Source organism: Lissotriton vulgaris, chromosome 2_1 (genome assembly GCF_964263255.1).
Source record: "Lissotriton vulgaris chromosome 2_1, aLisVul1.2, whole genome shotgun sequence".
Taxonomy (NCBI): domain Eukaryota; kingdom Metazoa; phylum Chordata; class Amphibia; order Caudata; family Salamandridae; genus Lissotriton; species Lissotriton vulgaris.
In genome coordinates this window covers 1,732,164,202-1,732,182,251 of record NC_141687.1, presented here as the reverse complement: position 1 = coordinate 1,732,182,251, position 18,050 = coordinate 1,732,164,202, and the positions used below count along the sequence as shown (strand labels likewise).

At 46.0% G+C, this 18,050-nt stretch overlaps 1 protein-coding gene across 1 annotated transcript in view; it reads left to right on the top strand.

The window, feature by feature from the left end:
* Positions 1-18,050, top strand: part of LOC147733205 (uncharacterized) — a 618,178-nt gene that overhangs the window by 195,636 nt on the left and 404,492 nt on the right. The window contains exons 12-14 of the mRNA XM_086957739.1: positions 8,585-8,722; positions 8,809-8,973; positions 10,307-10,401. Coding sequence (XP_086813865.1) covers positions 8,585-8,722; positions 8,809-8,973; positions 10,307-10,401 — 398 coding nt within the window. The remainder of the gene's footprint in view (positions 1-8,584; positions 8,723-8,808; positions 8,974-10,306; positions 10,402-18,050) is intronic.

Genomic DNA, 18,050 nt, shown 5'->3' with positions numbered 1-18,050 from the left:
TTTGTACAGCTAGCTCTAACTTGTCCTTTTTGCCCTTAGTCAACTTTACTACAACTTGGTTTAGGCATGGGACCTGTCCCCAGGGGTAGTGCACATGTGTTTACTTTGGGAATGGAGGTTTCTGTGGGCAACAAAGACCTCTGTTCTGGGTTGGAATTGATATTAATGAAACTGGCCCCATTGTTGGTGGTAACCCAGCCATGGGATTGCGTAGGTGCTGGAGGAACCAATAATACATTTTGCTTTTAAGATAATTCCAGGATAGCCCCTTTCAGGCAGCATATCCTGTCCACCAAAGGAACAATTAATGATGCCATAATGGATTGAATTTGATCCATGATGCTTTCCCTATCCAGTTTTTACACACCACTTCTCTCTCTATAACTGAAATTTGGAGACAACTCTGCCTGCGTCAGACAATAGCCTGTTGATTATGTATGGTGACAGAGGAGCGGGCATTGGACCCTGCTTCTTGGTGTGACAGGGACAGGCCTTTGCTTGGTTTTCCTCTTCTTCCTTGCTGACTAGTGTTCGCAGGCACATCTGTAGAGGACATCCTGTCCATAATCAGCTGGGGAGCTTGGTGGTAGCCTCAGCAGAAGGTGAGCTATAGACATTTGCAGATACCATCTCATAAGTACCCAACTGTGGTGGTACACCGCTTAGTGACAAGGCACTAAGGTTCATACCCATATCGAGAGGCAGGCGCCTCTCTGCCAGATTTATTTCCTTGTGATTACACTCACTACTGGAGTCAGGAATTTATCTAAAATTGTACCAGTTTGGGATTTGAAGTAGCACTGTTCTTTTCTCCAGCCAGTTTGTACTTTCCCAAGGTTCTTTTACCAAAACTAACCGTGGATACAGTCCCTGCAACCAAAGCAATATATTCAAGATGGGTTCATCAATATTATCGTGGAGGAGCAACCCGAGGATCCAAGAGAGGTGGCCCTGCCCAGCCTCTTCTGGGCGATGAGGTCTTGGGCCTATCTTGTCTAGGGCCCAGACGCATGTTCCACACTGCAGGAAGCAAGGCCTACTTTTAAGCACTTTCATTGTCAGCGCCGCCCCTCCTGGGCACATTGGTGCTGGAGGACGTAGTCCCACTGCAAAAGAGTTTGTGGCAAAGTCAAATGGTGGGCAGGGAGCTGCTTTGTTATCATACATCTGCATCTGAGTGCAAGAGGCTATGTTTACTACAAGCATACTACACCTCCTCCTTCACTGACTTTCTACTTAGGGCTGATTCCAATGTCGTCCGGAAGGCTTCCGAATCGGATTTAGCTTTCCTGGATCTGATTTGTAGCCCTTGTTTCAGACCAAATCGTACAGAGGTCCGAATGACCAAGTACGATGCGAAGATCACCTATACATCAATCAAATTGTTTCCGGACCCAAGCCTGTCCGTATGACTTGTTCGTAGCCGAATTGTGCTGTGCAAAGGAGCTGAATTCCGACCGAGCAAGTACGATGCACGATTCAGACAGCTGCTTCGCCTCGGTCTCAGCAAGACTAAATGGCTGTCGAAAGTGTACTTCAGGGGGCTGTAGCAAGCTTCCTTTCACCCGGGACCCTCCGAATCTGTCACGGGGTGTGCACATGGATCGCCCCGATCCAGGCATGCACAGTGTGGCGGGCACCATGAGGTGCCCACCACAGGGTGTACGCTTTTCCCCACCCAGCCCTGAGAGTTCAATGGGAGTCTGAACGAACCGAGTCCGTCAGCATACGGCTGCATTGTACTCGCTTGTTCAGACTCCTGAAGCACGGTTCGCTGGGAAAGCCCTCCGGATCCGAGTCGTACGGAGTGCTTTCCTAGCGAGATCGGAATCGAACCCTTAGGAGTGTATTACCATAATTCAGTATATCTGACAATTTTGGGGATGTGCTCATGATAATTACCATATGTCAACTCAGATAACTATGTGATTCTGTCAACCATGAGCCTGTGCTATTGCAATTTACATGCTGGAGCCCCTAGTGTCCCCTTTTCTTCTCTGAGTTTTTCATATGAAGTTACTGAGGTGGTAGAAGTTGCAGATGATGCTAACTTGTACAGCAGCATCACTGTGTAAACTTTCTTCACCCATTTGTCTAATGTTTCCTTTGGTGATAATGTTGTCACACACCTGTTTGTTCTTATACTTCACTAACCTCCTGGATGAAGGGATGAATGGCCTAGCATTTCTGTGATGCTTTTCATTATGTCTAGCTCTCCCACATTAGGCTGTCAAATTATGAGCTCAACGTTACCACCTCCCTTTCTTTCTATTGTTCTCTACTGGATACTAACATACAAGATGAAATGTGATTCTTGGAAAACCTTATAGAACACTTAGGACCAATGGTCAATGAATATGCATTTTGCTACTTTTTTGTGGCTTACTACCTTTCCGTCAACATGAGCCATCACTTTGCTTCCTCCATAGAAGATTAGGGAATTTTGTAAATTAGATCTACATTAACCCCTTCGAAGCTAATGACGAGCTGGGCTCGTCATGGCGCTTACCTGCCGTGCGCGGATGACAAGGCCAGCTCGTCATGATTTATGGTGTTTTATATTTTTCAGCGCAGGACGGGAAAACGCCTAGCAGCCATGTGGTTAAAGAAGCTCCCCAAGATCCTAGCTTAGTTGGCCACATGCTAGTCCTTATCACTTCACAAGGTTCTTCGCTAAAGCTTTTCCCATGACATTATGAATTTGTGTCCCATTCTATCATCTGATGATTTCAGGTCTGGCTGACTGTAAGATTTTGCTTCCTGTCCATGAACTGCTTCACCTGGCCATGAAGTCAACCAGGAGCATGGCCATGCCATGGTGTTATCACCCCTCTGGTTTTGTTCAGTCAAGGAAGAAAGAATGAAAAGTACTACGTTTTACCTGTTTTTTTTCAGGCCTTTCTTTAGCCTTGTAGATTTTTCACCCAGCTCAGGAGACAATGAGATCACCACAAAGGGCCGTCCTTTTATTAGGTCTTTGCAACAAATGGCCTTGGCTGTTTGTTGCAAGACCTATTGTTTCTTATGCACTACATATTCTTAGACTGGGCTTTGGGTCAGTCCTCAGCTCATTATTTAATCGCTTTGCTATCTATCTCAGTTATTTGCTCTTGACTCAATGCTTTTCATTGCTGGTCTTGTGTTTGTTCCACTCAGGAGCATTTTGGTCTTACAGTGTTCTTATTGGATCAGTTGCATCCTTCCACCGCATGCTTACCGGACTCTTTATTTGCTGTTAGGCACTTTGTGGAAGTGCATTTCCTTGCTCTGTCTTCTTATATACAAAAACTGCCTGTCATTCACAAGCACCTCACCACACCTATGTGCTCCCTGTTTCATGCCCTATCCAGCAGACAGTATTAACGGTTTGTGATTTAAATCTTTTTTATATATATCATTTGTTTTTTATGGTGGCCTGCCAGTTGGCAAGTTGTAAGAGCAATGCAAGTCCTTTTTCACTTTCACCATGCACTTTCATTTTCTTGATTTAACATTTTAATTTACTGTTCTAAAATGGATGCACTCTGTGTTAGAATGTTATATTGAAAATGGCAACCATGGTTCATGCTGGGTGCATGTGTAGGTATATGTCATGATGCGTTGACGGTCATCTTGGAACAGGTTTCCCAGAACTGAAATTGTCAGTCATGCATGCACAAGCATCTTGACATATGTATTTGCATGCCAGTGTCAACCAACTTTGACAATACCATTTGCTTTGCCATTTAAAGCTGTGATCCATTTGTGCTGCCAATTCTAATTGTTTTTGCTGTGGTTTCAACATAATGGGAAATAGAGTTACATGTAAAGCACCAAGGGGCCTATTTATGAGGCCGTTTGCATTGCTCTTACCCCATGCAACGTGGAGCAAGAGCAACACAAACCTTATGACAAATATCTGAAGCCAGGCAAAGTCACTTTGCATGGTTGTGAGTGGCTCCAAATATCTGGAGTAACACAACACACCGCAAATTGTTGTGTTGTGTTAGGTTCACTGATAGAATATCCATGTTAAAAATATGAGCCATTGCCTGATAATAATAATAATATTAATACTGAAGCTTATAAAGCGCAACAGTTACCCCAGACAGGGATGTCCTGGCACTGAAGCAGTAGGTGATGACTGTGAATACCTACTAAATATGTGTGCTTCTGTGAGATATGGTATATGCAGAGCACGTCAAAGAACATGGCAAAGTGGATGCATTTGTGGGCAAAAGGGACAATAATTAATTAATTCATTCACTGAACCAGCCAGGTTTTATCTGGTTTTTCTGATGTTTGGCTGCATAGAAACTATCAGCTTGGCAAATCCTTTTTATTTCACAGTGTTATTGCACTGTAACCTGTAAGCAAACAAATGTGTGTTTTTGTTACACATGTCTGTATTTGAATGTGTTACCAGTATAAAGCCAGCTTTGTCAATGCTTGGTTAAAAGTGAAATACAGGGATAGTGGGCTGAAAATATGCACAAATAAAAGTCCAGAGTAATGGCAACAGAAGGCAAATGTATAAGACTTTAGCTTTGCCGTGCTCCCCTTTTTGAAAATAAGCAAGTCAGCTTTATTTCAGGACTTAACATAGCGCTCAATTAGAAGTTTAGGTCAGTATGATAAATATGATGTCTCAGGGATGTAGACAAAGGATTGTTTTTGGTGGAAAGGTACATTTGGGAATCAACCAGGAAGCCACCTGTGATCTAGGCCTATTGTCCACTGTCAAGAGCTATAGAGTTTGTTAAAGACTCCGAACGGCCAACATCTTAGAACTAGGGAGAGGGCCTTTATCATCATTTAAAGCCTAAGACAGAAAGACTATAAGGCTATTAGAGCATTCCACCCAAAGAGGGCATTGTTCTAAATTGAAAAGGGAGAAACAGAACCAACAACATTGGTATGTTGGAATAGAGGGCTTATAACAGTCACTTTTAGCCCAGAGCCACTTCATTGTCTTTGTTGGAGCTGTCAGCATTCTAATGTTGTAATTCTAGTTAATAAATAGGACTACATTTAATAATCTCCTTTTTGGGACATAATGTTCTTCGCCTCTTACAAAAGTATGAAAATCATGAGACACGTGGCACTCAAGATGAAATGCCCCCAAACACATCGCTGTGTTGTGGTTCACCTTGATTTTCAGTTTGGTGTTTATCTCCCCTGATACGAATTCACTCGAACTGAAGAAGACTTTACAGTATTCTAGTCAAGACTCACAATGGACTATCAGAAAGTTCATCCCCATTGGCTGGTGGAAGTGTCAGGAGAGAACCATCCTGCTTGGTTTAGAGCAATATATGGCAAAGAATAGATTCACTCCCTCAACTCATTATTTAATTAGCATTTTGAAATAATCACTGCCTACTTACAAGGGTAGGTTTTGAGCAGCAGTGGGAGGTAAAGGATGAGAAGTGGGATTGTGCTAATGTAGAGGACGGGAAACAACCTTCGACTTCGATAATGCTTTATTCGATTTTGTTTTAAAATCATAAAAGCGGACATATAAAAACAGTCTGCAAATAAATACATACATATAATGACAATATGACTACAAGTTAAAAGGACATATGCCCAACCTCAGGGTTCCATAATAAGACATGTTATTCATACAGTTTATCACTATCGACTGTGGTAATACATAGAGCACTCAAAAGTTACGACAGTTGTATAATGGTTCGAATCTATTGGGAGCGGATAAACTAATGCCACTGGATACACGAACCCTCCTTCCCAGCGGATGGTGATGCTCTACTGTTGGTCTAAGCAGGGGGATGTTTGGCGTGCATGGATAAAAATCAAGTAGATCCCAAGTGCATATAGGGCCATCTCCTTCTTGGGGCGGGCAAGATCTTAGGTATGGGACGATGTTCCTGTTCCTGAATTTAACCAGTACCAAGACCCCGGGAATGTTTTTTGGTAATGAGCCCAGCCAGCTCACCCTTCTAACGCTCAGGACTCCACCATCTTGGTCCGGTGGTAGGGGTCTATTTATCCCCAACCAGAATATGACCTTATTAAATAGGTCCTGCTGTCTTTCGGCTTTCCCGAGAGCAAGTGCTGGTACTCCTGAAAGAACGGACACATATGGCACGGCTTCTGGAGGAAGGTGTATACGAGGTGGTTTGTTTGATTCTGTTCTAACCACTGTGAACCTTGATGGAGCAGGTTTGAAGGGGGCTTTGGGTGCAATTGGGGCTGGGATTTTGAGTGGTTGTGATGTGAGTTGGGCGTTTATACGTTTAGGAGTCGGCTTAGATGTTTCCAAGGTTGTAAGTGGCTGGGAGCGGTTAGATGTTACCATATTATTGATAGGTGTCAGAATGGTCGTGATTGTATTCTCTAGTCCTGAGAGCCTTTCCCCTATGGAATTGATTTTTTCAACTAGTGGAGAAATGATGGCTTTGACAAGATGCTCGATCTGGGTCAGTAGAGTCAACTGGGGGTAGAGTATTGTATCGTCTGATTTGTCTGCAGACTCCATGGTAGTAGGGAGGTTGTTGGCAGGTAATGTAGGACTTACGGATAGTTTTTGTAATTTGGAATGATTCCCTTCGAGATTGTCCTCGTAATGCTTCCTTTTAGTGGGTAAAGGCCGAGGGAGGGCTAGATCTTGGATATTGTCTTTCTTAGGTGAAAAGGGAGGATCCCGTAAACTGCGGTTAGTACTTAAGGAGCTGGTGCCTTTAACAGGAGAAGGTGATTCCACTACGGCGTACTTGGTATTGCATAGGATGTTTAATTCGTCCCACAAAGACAGGTTTGGCACTCTTACTGGAGTTTGTAAGGGAGATTGCAACTGATTAAAGAGTGTCAAGGAGAGTTTTAGTCTATCTTATGAACAGTAGGCAGTGTGCTGGTACTAATCATGTGATGCTCTTGTGGCCCTTGGCACGGGCCCCTCTCAGAAGCAATGTTTGTTCCCCCTTGCATGACATTATTAGAGTAGGATTAATCAAACCACATAAATAGCCTATTAGTAATTAGAATCACTCTACCTCCTCTCACAGTAGGGTTAAGGGAGGGGGCCCGTCCCGACCCTTACAGTCCACGGAGGGCCAGAGAGGGCCCGCCCTTTGCCCGGGCTTAGCCCCGGGCGCCGACCCGCGCGCGATCCTGCGACGCGGGGGCTGGTGTCCTTTTGTTGCGCCTCCTTGGGCAGAAATCCGGTGTTGCGCCGCTAGAGCGTCTGGGAAATGGAGTTTTTCCCCCCTCGCGGCCGCTGGTGTTGGTTTGCGGCGTCGGGGGTGGCTGTGCAGGAAGATTGGCCCCCTGGACGGGTAATCGTGAGCAGCAAGGTGTGCCCCTGAGTGATTGCAGAGCCATCCGCTTCCCCGGGGCTGGTGTCATTTTGTTGAGCCTCCTTGGGCGGAAATCTGGTGTTGCGCCGCTAGGGCGTCTGGGAAATGGAGTTTTTCCCCCCTCGCGGCCGCTGGTGTTGGTTTGCGGCGTCGGGGGGTGGCTGTGCAGGTAGATTGGCCCCCTGGACGGGTAATCGTGAGCAGCAAGGTGTGCCCCCGAGTGATTGCAGAGCCATCCGCTTCCCCGGAGCTGGTGTCCTTTTGTTGCGCCTCCTTGGGCGGAAATCTGGTGTTGCGCCGCTAGGGCGTCTGGGAAATGGAGTTTTTCCCCCCTCGCGGCCGCTGGTGTTGGTTTGCAGCGTCGGGGGGTGGCTGTGCAGGAAGATTGGCCCCCTGGACGGGTAAGCACGAGCAGCAAGGTGTGCCCCCGAGTGATTGCAGAGTCAACAACCTTTACAATGCAGTCATTACATCGCACTACCTTTACATAGCAGTCATTACATCGCAACATCCTTTACATCGCATGTCATTATAACGTGGCCATTACATTGCATGTCACTACAACGCATGTCATTACAATGTGTGTCACTACAACGCAGGCATTACATCGCAAGTCATTACAACGCCTACCATTACAATGCCTAGTACTGTTACACTATCTGACACTTACCCTACCGTTGCACTCACTGGAGTTAGGATAGTAATTTTCACCCCTACACTATCCAACACTTACCGTACTGTTGCACTCACTGGAGTTAGAATAGTAATTATTACACCTATACTATACAACACTTACCTTAAATGCATTGTAATGGCATGCATTGTAAAAGGTATAATGTGATGTAATGTAATTCATTGTAAAGGTAGTTTCTGAAAATGCGATGTAATGGCATGCTATGTAAAAGAATGTGTTGTAAAGGATGTTGCGATGTAAAAACTGTGTTGTAAAGACATGCACTGTAAATGTATGCGTTGTAAGGTCATACATTCGTGGGCACGTCAGAGTCAAAATGTGCAGGTTTTTACCAGGAAATGAACTCAAGCCACTCTGGGACAACCCATGATACTGCATGTGGTATATTACATGCAATGCTCCATTAAATGATATCACCCCCACAGAATCAGAACGAATTCCCACACAAATAACCATAATCCAATGTACTGTCTGTCTGGATGCATTTTCCATGTTGCTAACAAGCCTAGATTATTCCTGGCATTACTTTCTAGTTGAAGACCTCCCTCCACGTAAAAATAAAAAACAATAATGTAATCTCTTTTGCTGTCTACAGCTAACGTTACCATCATTCAGCCTTCCTCCTTCTTCTTAATTGTGCTTGTACACGACGGACCACAGCTTCAGATACAAATAAAGCCCATCATGCAGCTCTTTATCAGTCTCGAACAAACCTACAAAGGGAAAACCTGTGGTAAGTGGCATAGATGTCCCCACACTCAGCCTCTCTTGGCTTTTTGTGGACTATTCTCACTGTCTCTGTCTATTGTTCCCAAAAAGGTCTCTGTGGAAATTTCAACAATGTCCAAGCTGATGACTTCACAGCAGTTAGTGGAGTGCTCGAAGGATCTGCAGCCACTTTTGCCAACACCTGGAAGACAGCTGCTGACTGCCCAAATGTCCGGAACATCTATGAGGACCCCTGTGCTCTTAGCATAGACAATGGTTAGTTTATATAGAAGAAAGTCCAAAAACAAATTAGAAAAGAGAAGTGTGCCTACTGCTTTTCCGAGTGTGGACAGAGAATGCACCACACAGCATATCCGTATCCTCAGAAATGCCTCTGCCAGTGTTGCATTTCTAGGGGCTTACCCTTCACATCTTGTCTGTTTGATCCTATCTGGTCAGAGTCAGTGAGGCAAGCAAGATATTGGAGGCTGCCATCTGCTGAGCGGGCAAGCAATCCTCTGTACTTACAGAGCAGTGGATACTGAATTCCGAATATTACGTTATATAGGTCATTGTTTATCAGAGATGTATTATGAGCTACAAGTCAGTGACTTAATTGACACATATTTCCTAAATGTCTATTACAGCAAGAAAAAATTAAATAACAAAAGGGGCATATGGAGGCCAGTCTCCTCTATTTAATAACTTCGCTTTGGTTTATTTTCAGTGGCTACTCCTCCACTATAGCCGAGTAGCGTCGCCTCACTGCTCTTAGAGCAGCAAAAGAGGGGAAGATAAAATGATATTAACTGAACTTTATTATCATTTCATTTTTGGTTGCTGCTGAGCTGGGTTAGGGCGGGGCTGGTGGCTCAGGGAGGAGGAATGGTCTATCCACACTAAGGGGCTTATTACGGTTGGAAACTCTTCTGACCAACATTGTCTCGAAATCGTTTCTGACCAACTTGTGGTCGGTGGTTCCGACTGACCGATTACGATGCAACCGCACTGTTCTCTATTGGCGACTCACTATTCTCTATGGAGCTTGTGTGTGGGTTAGAAACCAGCTGGAACATAAGTTCACATTGAGAAAAGTGACTTTTGTGGAATCCCTACACCCTGTGGCAGGCAGCCCATGGTGCCTGCCACACTGTGCAGGGATTGACAGGGGGTACCCTACCTGAGGCTTCGGAGGCATGGGGTCCTTGATATTGCCCTCAAAAGTTAATGTTCAACAGCCTTTTGATATCAGACAGGTCGACATGCAAAGGCTGTTGGAAAACCGGATTGTAATCGCTTGGTCCAAACGATGTTCGTAGAGCTGTACGATGCAGTTCCAGATTACACAAATTCTAACTTAGCTTTCATGCCCCGATAATAATGGAAATCACGAATGTCACCCTAACACAAAATATTTTTGATTCCCTATTTTGACTTCCACCAATAAACCTGCCTTTTGGGGACTGGTGACCATTTGTCACACCTCTACTGAGGATCATTGTCAATCTGAAAGTGGAAGCCCCACAGACAGCATCATAACCTTCTCGCAAAATACAGTTCCATGTAATAGGAGGACAAACTACCATAACTGGGTTTCTCTTTCTTCTAGAAAAATACGCCCAGGCTGGATGTGCACTGCTGGTGGATAAGGAAGGACCGTTTGCCAAATGCCACCCTGTGCAGAGTCCGGATATATACTACACGGTACGGTTTCTCTGTTGGGGGTCTGTAATTCTTTACCATTCCAATGGGTCTGTTTTTCTTTACCATTCCCTTTGTAGAAATTTTGCACAATGCAGAAGTTAGTAATGAAGTTTGACAGCAGTTGCTTCGAAACATGCGGATCTGGGCCCTGATTTATCAATCTTTGACATAACGCTATGCAGCAAGACAACTTGCTGAGGTGCGCTCTGTCAAATGGAAAGGGCAGGAATGTGCCGTATTTAGTAAGATATGGAGCAATCCTGCTCATTAACTGAGTCGAAATACTATTTGCTGTGTAAGGCTAATGCAAGCACCCTTGCAACTTGTGCAAGGTGCCTCCCTGCAGGCAGGATTGCTCTTTTGTAAAGGAACAGGAAGGAAATGCAGCACACGTAGAAAGAGGAAACAACAAGGAGAAATATCTGTATTTGCTCCTTATTCAGGAAGGCATACAATTTTGATGTACTCCCAGGTTTACTTGTCTTGGAAAATCTGGGAATGATTCAACATACCCGGGTGGATGCGAGGGAACACCCACTCCCACCCATGTAATTACAAGCCGGCAACTTGCACTAACTTGCATCACTCCAGATTTACCAACCCATGCAGGAACACACAAAGTGGCCTTGTGAGGCTTGGTACATGTGACTTAAGGGTTGCGTGGCTTTTGGGTCACCCTGCATGCCGTAAGTGCAATACAGCCCTTAGATAAATCTGGGCCTTGGTACATTAAGGTGAAAAGTGGCTGACTGTTGAATCTCAATGATTCTCCCTCCCCTATTTTTACATATATCAAACACTGGCAACCCCTATGTTCCTTAGCTCATTTCTTCACCAGTCATTGTCACTTTCTTCTGTTATCCTTGCACTTTCTCTCTCACGCTTATCACTGTTCACTCTTTTCTCACTGTCATAGTTTAATCTCCCTCTTATTGATACATCTTTCCATCTCTATCTTTATCTTAGCCTCTCGTATTATACTTAACTCACTTTCTCCTCTTTAGCTATAGCTCCATCTCTGTATCACTCTTTAGTCATTAAAATGTGGTCCTCATTCATGGTTTGGCGGAGATGGAGCTTCACCATAAAATGCATGGCTCTAGCATGGCCTAACCTGCAGTTCCTTTGCCTCTTTTAGCGGTGATAATGAACTACTGAATGTCAGACGATGAACCTAACCTGTTTCTGCGGTCAGAACTACTTGATATGATAGCCCGTACACCAACAAACTTGCTGGGCCACAGTGCCAAAAGCCCACGTCTGCTTAGGGTGGGGCTTCTTCCTTGGATTCTGTTGTGCACCTGTTTCTACTTGCGAAAGTGGCAGTTGGTGTGTGGCTGGCAGAGGTGGCGTCCACTCTCCGTGCTGTGCTGAAGCAATAAACCTACCTGTGTACCTCACGTTGTCTACGAGTTTCATTACCATGTTTTTGGCAATGATCCCCAGCCACATGTGGTAACACTTTACACAGTAGCGTGAAGCGCGAGTCACGATTAGCTTCTACCTCCTGTTAAGCTGCCTGCTCCACTTTTGAGGTCTGGTGTCGTCTGTGTTCATTCTGAGGTGATAATCCCCTCACTCTGCTTCGCTGCATTGTTTCGCTTCGTCTGCCTGTTGTCTCCTGTTCCTGTCAGACGTGCCTGGTGTCTGCTGCCTTCCCTGCGTGTCATGTCCCTGCGGCAGTTTCCGATCCGCAGCAACGTTTGCTACCCGCTGTTGCCAGCATGTGTGGCCCACTGCCCTCTGGCACTTTGTTCAGGTTGGAGGCTGACTTGATTGAATTCAGGAGAGTTAACCCTCCAGACGCTCGTGGTGAGACATGCCCTTGGCTCTCTGCTGAGCGTTGTGCCCCACTGTTTTTGGAGTTGTTCTGTGAGATGTGAGATACTTGTTGTGACGCCCTCCCCTGCACTTTACCTCATTGTATCCAGTGCTGGGTATTTTTTTTCCTCACGTGACTCACCCTGAAGAGGAGCCTGCCGTCAGGCAAGTGAAGCCTTCCTTCCTGTGAGAGTACATTCGCCCTCAGCTGGCCATTTGTATTATAGCTGATTATCTTTTCTGTGCCTTACTTTAGGCGCGGTTGCATCGGCCATTGGCCGACAGCAGCACCAGCGAGGTAGTGCTGCCGTCAGCCATTGACCGACGGCAGCACCATCACCGATTTCATCGCACCCCACGCCAGGGCCTCAACAAACTACATACTCATTGGAGACCTGAACTTCCATTTTACAGCCCCAGCGACCTCAACTCTACTATCTTTTGTGATAACCTCACCAGCATTGGACTTAAACAACTCGTCAACACATCGACCCATAGAGCAGGACACACCCTCGACCCCATCTTTGCGGCAGGAAACACTGTCCAATTCAGCCACACAACGTCGCCGTCATGGACCAACCACCACTGAGTACACTTCACCATCAACAAACCCAAGGCATCTAAATCAGCCCCACGCCCACTACGAAGGAACTGGAGCAAGGTTACCGACCAGCAATTTAACTCCACCCTCACCTGAGACAACCACACCTGAGCACCCGACACAAACGACGCAGCCAGAGAACTCCACACCTGGCTTTCCAGCTGTGCATACGAGCTCACCCCGCTACGCAACCCCGACAGACAATGCCCCAGGAAAGCCACCTGGTACACCACGGCTCTCCCAGAAGCCAGACGCACCTGCAGACGCCTGGAGAAGAACTTTAGAAACATTAAGACAACCATCTACAAGAACGCCATGACAGACTACCACAACCATACCAGAGCCACCAAGAGGAACTTCATCCACAACAAAATCCTGGGCAACTCCACCAACTCTAACTAACTTTTCAGTGTAATTCAAGAATTCACCAACCCACACAGTGAAGCCACAGACATCTCCCCATCTCAAGACCTCTGCGACAAGCTTGGAACCTATTTTCACCTCAAGATAAAAAACCTCGACACCAGCTTCATCGACCATCCACCAGGTGCAACAGACGGCCTGTGCCCCCCAGAAACACCAGCCAGCCCACCATCTCCAAGTGGACACCGATCATGGCTGAAGACACCACCTCGACCATGAAAAGCATCCACTCTGGGGCCCCCACAGACTCCCTGCCTTCCTCACATCTACCACAGAGCCACTGCAGCCATAGCATCCAAACTCCAATGCACCATTAACACCACCTTCAAAACAGGCACCTTCCCAGATAACTGGAAACGAGCAGAAGTCAGACCCCTGCTCAAGAAGCCCACAGCTGACCCTACCGACCTCAAGAACTATCGGTGCATCTCACTCCTTCCCTCCGCAGCCAAAGTTGCAGAGTTGCAGAGAAAACAGTCAACAGGAAACTAACACGAGAACGCCATCCTAGACCCGTCTCAATCCGGATTCCGAAGCAACCACAGCAGAGACCGCCCTACTCGCCACCACAGATGACATCCGCACCCTCCTCGACCAAGACCACTTTGCAGCCCTCATCCTACTCGACCTATAAGCGGCCTTCAACACCGTCTCCCATCAGACACTAGTTGCCGGACTACATGACGCAGGCAAACAAGGAACAGCCCTGGACTGGATCCGATCATTCCTCAATGGAAGAAGCCAGAGGATCAGACTCCCACCCTTCCTCGTCGATCCCACAAAAATGATCTGCGGAGTCCCACAGGGTTCAATCCTGAGCCCCACCCTCTTCAACGTCTGCATTGCCCCCCTCGCAGCCATTGTCTGACAACACGACCTCAACATAATATCCTACCCTGACAATACCCAACTCATCCTCTCCCTCACTAAAGACCCCACCACTGCCAAACTCAACTTCCAGAAAGGAATGCAAGACATTGCAGTCTGGATGACCAAGATCTACCTGAAGCTCAACGTCGAGAAAATAGAAGTCAAGTTGTTCCGACTTGTGGAGTAATGGTATGCGGAATCACAATGCGGTCATTGTAACAACTGCGTTGTGATTCCCTGCGGGGAGAAAGATTTGTGGTAAAAGTTGTTTACCGAGCCAGAGCAGGCGGAAGATCATTCTCTCACATTGCAGCTAGGACCTGGAATGAGCTACTGGCAAACATCAGATGTGCCCCCTCCCTGAAAACCTTCAGGAAGACCCTCAAGACCTGGCTCTTCTGCTAACCAGATATGCGGACCCCCCTCAGCGCTTTGAGACCCTCACAGGTGAGTAGCGTGCTTACAATTCCATGCCTGATTGATTGATTGGAACATGTAAAATGTTTCCATGATGACATCCTGGTTTTCGGTGTGTCTGTGCAAAAACACAATAGAACCTTGAGGGAGCTCCTTGGCAGGTTGAGGGAGGCTGGCCTAACCCTTAGGAAGGATAAGTGCAAGATGCTGGTCGAGGAAATTGAATATCTGGGGCATACCATCTCTGGTCAGGGTGTCCGTCCCAAGGCGATCTTCTAGAGGCTATCAGGGATGCCCCAATCCCCATGATAATGACCAGTTACTGTCCTCTATGGGTTTGATTGAGTATTATGCTACATTTGTAAAGGCTTTTGCCACCAAAACTGAGGTTCTCAGGATTCTCTTGAGGAATGGGCGTTCTTTTGTGTGGGGCGATGCTCAACAACACGTCTTTGATCTGATTAGGAAGGACATTTGCGAGGCAGGTATTCTAGCGCCCTTTGACACTCATCTCATTGATGCCAGTGCGTGTGGTGTGGGGGCTGTAGTTTCCCAGTTGCATGAGGATGTGGGGAGAACTAGGACATTTTCCTCGCTCTCCTTGTCCGAATGTGAGAGCAACTATTCCGTCATTGAGCATGAAGCTCTTGAAGCTGCCTTGTCAGATGAGCATTTTAGAACCTTCTTGTGGGGTGTTGACTTTTGTATTTGCACTGACCACAAGCCCTTAGTCAAGGTGTTGAGGCCTGGTAGTTTGGGTAAATGGTCAGCAAGACTGACCAGACTTGCCTCTAGGCTCCAGGATTGGTATCAGGTGGCTCACATTCCTGGTTGGAAAATGCTCAGACCGATTGTTTGTGTCATCTGTCTTTGAAGAGCACTGGTGAGCATTGTTTGGGTTCTTCTTGGAAGCAAGAGGGTGCTGTGGCTTCTTTGAGTGATGTTGGGGAATGTGTTGGTTATGCCTTCTCCTCTGATGAGTGGTGCCATTTTATGGATTAGGATACTGTTCTTAAGTGTGTGGAAAGTATGTTAGTTCTTGGGGAACGGAGGGAGAGCACTTTGGCTCCCCCGGTCAGACATTTTGTAAAGGTTTTGGACGAACTGTGCATGAGTGATTCCAAAGTCCTTATGAGGAATGATAAGTTTGTGCCTCCTGACGATTTTAGACCCAGAATTATCAAGCTGGCGCATGAAGGGCACCTTGGGCAAACCTTGACTAAGAAACATGTGTGGGAAAATATCCGGTGGCCTTGCATGGATGAGATCACATTTTGGGTTGTGGGGTGTGAGGTATACAGGGAGAGTGATAAGAGACTCAAGATGGGTAGTCATGCTATTTTGGGTCACATTGAAGATCCTTGTTTGCTTGATTTTATAGGACCTATGCAGGGTGTGGAGGAGAGGTTGAGAAATGCCTTGGTGCTTATTGATGCACATCCTGAGTGGTTAGTTGTCAGATTCATGTCTGATGTTACGACCAAGAGGGCCATCGAGCAGTTAAAGCTTATTTTTATCGAGGAGGGGCTTCCCCCATTCTCATCATGGACAATGCCACGCAACTGGTTTTGCATGAGATGAGGGACTTTCTAAGCAAATGTGGAATCGTTCACCACTGCATGGTAATTTAAAACCCCCAAACCAATGGCATGGTGGAGTGGGCCAAATGTCTGGTGAAGGGGACCATCTCCATGGCTTTACAGAGTGGTCAGGGTGATGGTGAGTGAGATGGTTTGGGAACTTCTCACAACTGTCAACAGTGCGACTGGGTCCACCCTGTTTGAGAAGATGCGTGGGAGGAAGCCCAGCACCGAACTTGTACCCCCATGGCTGGCTTCTCCCAAGCTGGCTTTCAACCAGGTGGATGGTGCCAAGTCTGATGGCAGAGGTGTGTGTGCTGGTGACTGGGTCAAAGTGGTACATGGCAGACCCTGCAAAGCTTTGTCTAAGTTCTGAGGTCCCTTCAGGGTGAGACAGGTTTTTGACAAGTTAGTGCTTCTTGAAAATGGCTACAAGTGGAACAAGCACAAGGTTGCATTGTATTGCAAAGGGGAGGGAGGCTCCTTGGTGTCTGTACCCGAATCTTTCCGGTGCAGTGATGGTTTAAATGGTTTTATGTTAATGAGTAATGCAGAGTTGTCCTAAAACGAGACTGTGGTCAGGCGTGAGGTTCGTTCTAGGGATGCCTCCAATTCCCTTCCTCCTGTTCCTCATGAGCCGAAACAAGAGTTTATATGGTCCTGTCTGTGCGTATTACATTTCCTGTTTTTAAAAAGTGAAAGCTGCTGTTGGTTTTATATGATGAGACTTTTTAAATGTGCACTTTACGTTTTTATCTTTGTTCTGTTTTTAACTCATTTATGGGACTATCTTGTTAGGAAACTGAAGAATAGACTACCGCCACTCTTATATATAATCTTACCTATTTCATCCCCAAGGGCCTCCCGACTTTCCGGTCCGCCACTGGGGTGTACTGTCTCTTTTGTGGAGAGAGACTGAGGGGTTTGACTATTTTCCTATCAGGCTCGACCACCTCCATTTTCCTGCGGTTTACGGTCTAGTTGCTCCCAGCTGCTGGTAGCTTTTCCAGGCAACCTAAGCATAAATCGAGGATGGGAACCCGGGCGCACAGCGGGCACGCAGCTGGCACGCCAAAGGCGTGCCAAAGGCTAGCCCGTCTGCACCCGTCTGTGCCTGGACAGCAACAGGTGCCAGAACCCCTGCTCAACTGATTAAATATAGGAGGGATGAGCTCGTAGCAATTCAGAAAGAGGGTAAGTCACCTTTATATCGTCCTCTTTCTCTATCTCCCAAGTCAAAATGTATTATTTGTCAAAACTGCAATTTTCATCTTAAAGAGACCTTTATAGAACAACAAGGTCCTAGGAAATCTATTGGAGCCCCAATAGGAAAAGTTGAGAAGCAGGAATCAAATAGGGAGGTCTTATGCATGCTTCTAAATAATAGATCTCTTATAGAAAACAAATACGAGTTTGTAGAATGTTTGAAGCAAAATAATCCAGATATTGCTTTTCTTACTGAAACCTGGGCTGACAACTCTTACGACCAGGACTTGGCTATTGAGATTCCCACGGGATATAACATTGAGCTCCTGGAGAGAATAGGCAAGAATGGGGGTGGGGTTGCGATTGTGTTTCGCAATTCAATATAGGCTAGTTTTCAGCCAATACTCCATCTGGACTGTGAGGGGCTTGGTTTTGCCTTACAACTGGATAATACAGTTACCTTCTAGGGTCTACTGATTTATTGCCCCCAAAGCCAAAGACCGATTTCATTAATAGAATACAAGATTTTATGGAATCCTGTATAAACTATTCCAGTTTTACCTTGGTAGGCGATTTCAATTTACATTTGGAGTTGCAGAATAATTCAGACACAAATTGTCTAGTTGATACTCTAAAGAGTTTTAATTTAAACCAGATGATAACAGAGTCAACTCACCTTGCCAATCATACTCTGGATGGTATATTTACTAATAATCTGGAGTTAAAAATTG